The 8,144-nt window shown below is 41.1% G+C and overlaps 1 protein-coding gene and 1 non-coding gene across 2 annotated transcripts; both read right to left on the bottom strand.

Annotated features, from left to right (window-relative positions):
* On the bottom strand, positions 1–7,431 carry LOC139625281 (glycine--tRNA ligase-like). The gene is made up of 17 exons (XM_071485127.1): positions 7,139–7,431; positions 6,607–6,708; positions 6,011–6,113; positions 5,764–5,905; positions 5,311–5,399; positions 4,616–4,692; positions 4,358–4,503; positions 4,124–4,273; positions 3,861–4,023; positions 3,439–3,603; positions 3,248–3,355; positions 2,994–3,139; positions 2,799–2,884; positions 2,588–2,697; positions 1,699–1,792; positions 1,399–1,589; positions 1–507 (listed from the first exon to the last, which is right to left on the bottom strand). Exons 1-17 carry the CDS (start codon positions 7,388–7,390, stop codon positions 382–384), a joined length of 2,250 nt encoding a protein of 749 aa, XP_071341228.1. The 5' UTR covers positions 7,391–7,431; the 3' UTR covers positions 1–381.
* On the bottom strand, positions 5,476–5,610 carry LOC139625757 (small nucleolar RNA SNORA84). The gene has a single exon (XR_011692012.1). It is a non-coding gene; the product is annotated as a small nucleolar RNA SNORA84 (small nucleolar RNA).
* Positions 7,432–8,144: the final 713 nt, after the last annotated feature.

The raw sequence follows: 8,144 nt of genomic DNA, 5'->3' as shown, positions 1-8,144 counted from the left end.
TCCAGTAAGTGCTGGCTGTTTTTATTGAAACTGTTAAATATCTCGATCCAATCTGCCTGAAACCTGGAATGGTGGAAGCCTCCTTCCACTGACGACTCAAAACAACCTGATTACATTTTCTCCCTTTTAAAACATCAACATGGTCATACATGGATGAAATGTTGCTCATCAAAAGAAACAACAGTCCTGTGCAAGCTTTTCCACAACTGTTAGATATGATGAATACATGACATTTTTAGTGATTGCAGTGGTGGAGAACACAAGGAGGGCTCGGTGCACCACTATAGCTTATTACAATACAGTTGCAATATTTTCTTTCCTTGTGATGCATACGCAACAAGTCTGTGGATTTTCACGGAGTGGCTGGCAGATGAGTGAGTTTTACTCTTCAACTGTGTCCTTCTTGCTGGTCTCTTGTCCTTCAAAGATGGGGTACTTGTTCTCCACTTCTGCCCAGGTCAATGTACCGTTGGCCAAATCCCGAACAATCACAGGCAACTCGCTGACCTGAGGAGAGAGCAGGGTGTTTACTTGATTCTGTTGAATGGTGTGTGTAATGAAAATCACTGTCAAGCTATTCACCAAGGACTGCTATTCATTATTCAAAAGAATAGTGCCATTTTGATGGCTATGTATAAACACACTGACTGCATTGTTCAATTCCTTTTCATTTGACACCCGTGGCACAAATCTGATGCATTACACAGACAGAAAAAAGTGACTGTACAGTAGCCGCAATGTCAAGACTGGCAGTTGCCACTTTTCTGGAGTGCTGACATGCACTGACGCCGAGACACGACACAGTGACACGCCTTAAAGTGATGTCATTATGCCACCTGGAGTGTGTAGCCCTTTGCACCTTTCTACAAGGGATTCATAGTGAAAGCAGCAAACCAGCATCTGCAGTTCAACTGTTTAGTGACTCATGTTTTGACAGCACTCAGACCCCAATACACACTCACTGTAGTTACACAAGTTACACTGTCTAATCAGCTAAAATGCCTCCTGTGAACACACTGTGTTCAGCTCAGTCTCATTCCACCCAGTATCCCCCTTGACCTTTACACTCAACCTGTGTTTGTGGCATCCCGCGGAGGGCTTGCCACATATACTAAAAAAAAAAAAAAAAAAAAAACAACATGTGCACACACAGTAAACCCTTGCTACATTCACTTTGTCCCTAAATTATTTGAGCTTGTCTTGTTATTATAAACAGTCTTTATACATATAAATTTGAAAAACAGTCTATAGTGAAGTGGTACAAGGGAATGATGAATTAGCTGCATCTGATTAGTAGTAGTATTAATTGAACCTAAAAGCAAAATAAATACATTTTACACACACACACCCACACATATATATAAAAATAAAAAATAATCAAGGGAACTGCTGTTGTACCTCGGCCCTGATCTGCCTCATTGAGTCTCGGTCTCTCAGCGTGGCTGTGTGTGGCGTTTTGTTCACGGTGTCAAAGTCGATGGTGATGCCAAACGCCACTCCAATTTCATCAGTCCTGGCGTAGCGCCTCCCGATGGATCCTGAGGAGTCGTCCACCTTGTGAGACACACCATTCTTAGTCATGGCCTCAGCTACGGGGGAGAAGGAGAAAAATAAAAGTTAACCAGGGCTGTAGAACATACCATTTCTCCTCTTGAGACAAAAATGGAACACATACAATATCATTATGTGGGTACTTACATAATTCCTTGACGAAGGGCACGAATTCCTGGTTTTGACTCAGAGGCAGGACGGAACATTTGTATGGAGCTACAGTAGCAGGGAAGCTAAAGAACTGTCCAAAAGAAAACAAATGGTCATTACATAGAACATGCAAAATACAACAGTGTACAAAAGCAGTGGTTGATTGGGCCAAGTTTTTATCAATACTCAGCATTATTTCTAAACAGCTTTCATCTACTCTGTATGGTTTGAGTCATTGAAGAGTATGTGCAAGTTGTGAACTATTTCAGTTTGAGTAATATTGTCAAAGTTAGCAGCCACAAGTAACCTCTGTTATCTTCAAGGTCATTAATGCACAGTAAACACAAAGCAGATGTTAGACTCAGATTCTAATAATGTATCAACTCCATGTTCCTTAAAGCTGAACCTACCACCTGACTTAAGTCTAAATTTATTCAGATAATAAAAACATTTATGTATTCTGTTTGTTCATAAAGAGCTTTCACATTGATGTAATGAGGAAAACAAGCTCTTTAACAGTTCTTACATAGAGTGCCATTAAAACTGCATTAAATACTGTAAAATTGGTACAGTAATCCTCGACAGCACAGTAAGGCTTTTACTGTGAAGCAGCTGCACATTTTCAACATGCACAGACGTGTTAAATTAGTCTCTAAATCCAAAATCTGTAATAATAGTTATAGTCACTATAACGAGCAGAACAGGAAATGCTGTTATGTGAATGGATAAGAACATAAACAGATAAACAGTAAGAGTACAGGAGCATAGCAGTACTATAAGTAACAGCAAATTCAGCGAGGCTAGCAGGGACAGTAATGTCAACATCATTACATAAATCATATCACCCACTCCCAGTGTACAATGGTCATCAAAATGATCTGCTCACCGTTCTTTGTTCGTCACCTTCTCTGACGTGGAATGTGTGCTCAAAGATGGTGTACATGATCCTACCAATGCCAAAGGAGGGCTCGATTACATTTGGAACAACTTCTTCCACTGTGGACAAGAAGGACAGAAAGAGGCTGTACGTTGCAGAAGTTGTCACACTCAGTTTCCCCAACATAATCTACCTCCCATCTTTAATTAGCGAATCTCACCGTGCAGAGTCTTCTGGAAACGCTTCACACTGACCATGTCCTTTGTGAGTTTGAACGTCTTGCCTTCTGTCTCGATGGTGAACTCTCTGTGGAGTAAAAACAAAGACGGTGACCTATTTAGAAATTACAAAACCACAATGTTTCACCAGGTGCCCATTTTGCACCATATGACTGCCTGCCATTGACAGCACTCACCCATTCTCATTAAGCAGCTGCTCCTGCTCTGTAATGAAGCATTCGTCACACACAGACAGATACTCCATGGCTATCTTGGCATCCTTCTTATACGCTTTTCCAATGGCTCCTTTGTTGGGCTCAAACTGGACGACATTTACAACTTTGTGTGGAGAAATTAAGGAGAATGACTGAAGAACTTAGAATTTGTTCCACATTTGATGGATCAGACGCTTTTTTGTTTTGCAGCATTAAATACAACAATTTAAGGATATGGGTTCTTTAAGAGGCTTCTCAGCAACCAGAGGGACCTTTGTGGCTCTTGCATGGCATTTCAGATCATAGCAAGACCGGTCAGCACACCCCACAATCTCGATCCAGCCCTGCAAGGGACAGAACATCACTCTGAGTAACAGTATGTGGACTTCCTGAAAAGACATAAGAGAAAAAGTACAATGGAACATACATAAGAGGTTTTGGCTTCGGCGTCCCAGCAGTCACAGGCATAGTGAGCCATCTCGTTGTCCATGTGCTGTCGGAAACGCAGCTTGTCTTTGGCGATACCAACTTTAGTAAGGTAGAGGTAGATCCTCCCAATGAAATATCCCAGGACGGAGTTATTGATCACTCCCTGCATGAGACAGGAGGTAAGGAAAAAAAGAAAGTAATAATTTTGACCTTGGAAACGGCAGTTTGACAAATCACATTCAGTGACTCAGTTTCTGAGCTTGTTTTACTGAGTGAGTGAGTCTCTCTGTAAGCTTGGTTCCATAGCAATATTACTTGAGATGTTATTCATTAATTAAATTTAAATCTGAAACCACCAATATTGATCTATAGTTTAAATGTACTTAGTCCAAATATCAGTGTTCGTGTAGTGGTTCCTACCTGCTCCACAGCATCTCCCAGCCTCATGATATGTGCAGACTGTCCACTGGTCTGGGCCTTGGAGGAGTATAAAATTATGTCCAGATCAGCTACACTGGAGAATTTAGGGTGGACCTTCTCAATGGGATCCACAAAGTGCTCAATCTCAGCCATGGTGAACTCTCTGTGTGGAAATGTAGAGTGGTTACATTCCTATTTAATCTCTTGAATCATTTCTCTTCAAGTACAGAGACAAATGATGGTTGAGCCAGAGTACCGCTCACCTAACTCGGATGAGTCCAGAGCGAGGAGAGATTTCGTTCCTGAAGGAGTTTCCGATCTGAGCAGCGGCAAAGGGCAGTTTTCCCTGGTTAAACTCCAAAAGACGCTTGAAGTTGAGGAAGATTCCCTGAGCTGTTTCAGGCCTCAGATAGCTGCACATCAAAATATACGTTAGAATAACTCAACAATGTTGCAGATTTGAGAACATTTAAAAACATTTTTATGTTGCATCTTACCCTGGCATATTCCCCCCTGGTCCAATGGACGTCTGAAACATCAGGTTGAAGGAAATAGGAGGTGTGAGGTCATTTCCTGTGGTGGGTGACTTGACGTTGTATTTCACAAACAGATCAGTCAGTTCTTGCTGGGTGTAGTTATCCATCTGAAATATATGTCAGAAAAAAAACAGTACAGTGAACCATCTATAGCTTTGTTGGCAACAGCTTTTCCACATGACCCCTGAAAAAAAGCATTTTCACTCAGTTTCCACTGACCTGAGTGATGACTTCCTCCATCTCAGCCTTCTTCTCTGCTGCACACTTCTTATCAGACATCAGCTTCTGGAGATGGGCTGTAAGACACAAACATGAAAACAATACTTTCACAAACAGCCTTGATGATACTTCACAGTGCAAAACATTAAAGTTACTGGTTCCTTTGCCAAAAGTGTGAGTATTCGCTCAAAACAAATCAGCAGGATGAAATGTACATCTTTATAGACTCAGTCTGTAATGCCAAGATGTCACTTGACACATCTCAGGTGTTACATAACATTATCAAGTTTCATAATATGCTTTGTTTCGGCATTTGGGCCAATTTGTCATGAAGTCTTTCAGGGACTGACATGTTCTCCCTATATCTGAATTTTTCGCACCAGCTTTTTGGCACAGCTCCAGCCTCTGATTCTACCAGCTTGTATTGCTATGAAAGCCCTGTGTGATTTCTGCTGGTCCAGTCACTTCCATTCTCCCTCGGGCACAACAGTGATACTCAGAAACTAGCCAACCAGCAGCAGCCACAGACAGTGCAAGTTTGGACTGTGTCCATGCCTCCCACTGCAGAATCCCATGAATAATACAGATGAAAAACTTTCAAAGACCTCCGCTGCAGGAGCTGTTAGGATGACTAATCTTTAGCTTACACAGAAGTGGAAGCTGAGTCTCTACAAACAGATGTACAAAAGGCTTACCTTTGAGGAGGTGGTCAGCCCTGAAGCATTCACCATTCTTGACATCTTTCACCATGTAGTCAGCGAACTTGTCCACATGCCCTGACGTCCTGGTAAAATATAAAACCACAAACAAGGAATCAGACGCAGCATAATAAAAAGGTGGCAATATTTGATTCTATTCATAAATGTATCTACAGCCGGGCTATGGAAGGCTGCTAATGTGACAGCTTCCATGCATAAAACTGCAGAATCAATATGCGCCTGTTAATAAAAACCTACAGTTCAGCACTTTGGAGCTGACTCTAGGAACCACCAGGCACTTTCTTCATATGTAAACAATAATCAAAAACTGTTTAATACCTATGGAAGATGTGATATAAAAGGAAATTACATTGGATTTAATTCCTGCACATTTTATGGTGTCAAAAACACATTTGTATCGGCAGACAGAAAGCATTTACGTGCACGTACTTGAGGACAGGCTCAGGGGTCAGCATGGTGCAGTCGATCTCCAGGATCTGCTCCTCCTGGATGAAGTGCTGCCTCCAGGCCTGCAGGATGTTGTTCTTCAGGGCACAGCCCACAGGGCCGAAGTCATACAGGCCGCTCACACCTAAGAGGAATTACTACATGGTAACAAAATGCCTAAAGACTATGTGTGCTGTCATATCGGAACAACCGAAACCTTAATTCCCACTGTTAGCTGTCCTTATCTTACCTCCATAGATGGCAAAGGCCTGGTCGTAGAAGAATCGCCTCTTGAGGGTATCCTCCATCTTGGTTCTGTCAACGATGTCATCTTTGGGTTGTAATGCCAGCTCCTGCAATGAAAATTATGTTTTATGACAATTTTGCTATTATATACTTGTAATCTCTGAGCCGTGCTAGTTTTGGAAAGAGTATAGAAATTCATGCGATAAATATTATTTTTTTTTAAAAAATAAGTCACACATGCTAGTATGTGGATGTTTTATCTTACATTTTATTACATATAATTTAGGAATAGATTCCATGTTTGATGGCATATTCATAATGTCTGAATCGAACCCACCCTCTAGTTGAATCTATCATTATGTCTTGAGCCAGCACTGTGTATGTGAACATGTGAACAAAGGTGTGGGTAAACTCATCAAAATCATTATTTTGTGGTGAATAAACACAATTGCAGATCATATTTCACATGTCTGTTATTCTCCAATAAACGATGCAAGAGCTGGCAGAGAATGTGGAAAAATTTTGATTCACTAATAAGACTGCATTCAGATTTAATGAAGTGCATCACATTTGCGGTCGAACTGGATTTTAATGACTCACCTTGGCCTCCAGAGCTCTCTTCCTCGCTTTCAGTTCAGCCACAGCTCTGGTGACATCCACATCAGGGGCACCGTCCTGTTTCATTTGGCGAACCAGGTCCCCCTAACACAGAGAGGTGGCTTGAGATTTCCACACAGAAAATCCCTGAGCCAGTTCCAACTACTCGACTCAAGTCTGGGCATATTTAACAAATCCATTAGCCAACTGTTGGATTTTTTTTTTGTAGCAGCATTTACTTGACCTCCTTTCTTAACCCCACCCTGCTCACAAATGTCTGCAACACTGAAACGTGGCAAAGGGCGCAGACATGACTGTCAGCTAGCGTTAGCGCTTAACTAGCCAAAAAAAAAAAAAAAAAAAAAAATGGCTCTCCTCATTCATTGACAGCTTTACAAGCAGCCGGTCTGTTAGCCGGTTAGCCTGGGCAAGCTACCCGGCTGAATGTGACTGAGTCTGAGGCAATAAAAGTATATCTAATCCTAAGAAAACAAACTTAGTTATCAGTTGAGAGTGTAAGATAAGTGAGCTTTACCTGTTCTTTGACTGCGAGCCTCAGAGGGGCGAGAATCTCCTCAATGTTGCCGTCCATGGTTTGTACTTCCGCCAGCTGCAGCCACAGGCTTTTCTTCTTCTTCTTACACAAGCAGACCGACGCTGAAAACGGCCTGTTTTGGGGCGGATAGCGGAGCGACTGCCGAACAAACCGGACCGTGGCCACCGGACAGAAGGAGGAAATCTCAGTGCTGGTCCTCAGCAGTGCTGATGCTGCGCTACGAAGAAGCATGGACCGCCGTAATGCGAGAAGAGGAGAATGATGAAATCGCTGAACATAAGTAAATGCTGCTTCCGGTCCCGACGAGCACTTTCGCTACGCGCCGGAGGCACTTGGCGACTTATCGGCAGATTCGCCACAAACTGTAACCTAAACTAAAAATGAAATAATCAATCAGAATCAGAAGCTGGTTCATTGCCAAGTAGGTTTTCAACATACAAGGATTTTTTTTTTTTTTTTTTTTTTTTTGGTGTTTTGGTGCATAACGATAAACATAGTTTGAACAAAAGAAATATAAACAAAGACAAAACAAGCAAGTACTGCAGATTAGATTAAATATGAATAGAAAAATTAACAATGAAATATAAAATATCTACAATAAAACTGTGAAGAAGCAACCAGGCAAAATATATTTTAAAAATATCCTATGGCTATTACATGTTATTTTTGGTTTACGGTTGTCTGGAATCCACCTTATGCCAGGAAAAAAATTAAATAATAAAATACAATGAGGTACACATTCATGGTAAGTCAAAATAATGACACATCATGAAAAAAATCAAACAGGAAAAATTATGAGCTTGAATCAAATAAAATAAAATCTGGACTTACAGTGACTTGCTCTCTCATTATTTTGATTAAAACTCCCTATAGTAATTGTGCCTTCTATTTTTATTTTATTTTTCTAACTTATTTAATAATTATCACTTAGTTTTGACTTACCATGCATATTGTACTCATTTCCAGAATTCAATTTTGGTCTGTG

Source organism: Trachinotus anak, unplaced genomic scaffold (assembly GCF_046630095.1).
Source record: "Trachinotus anak isolate AG129_WGS33_773 ecotype Australia unplaced genomic scaffold, CSIRO_AGI_Tana_v1 ptg000009l, whole genome shotgun sequence".
NCBI lineage: Eukaryota > Metazoa > Chordata > Actinopteri > Carangiformes > Carangidae > Trachinotus > Trachinotus anak.
Note: the sequence above shows the minus strand (reverse complement) of the source record. Positions and strands in the feature narration are given on the sequence as shown.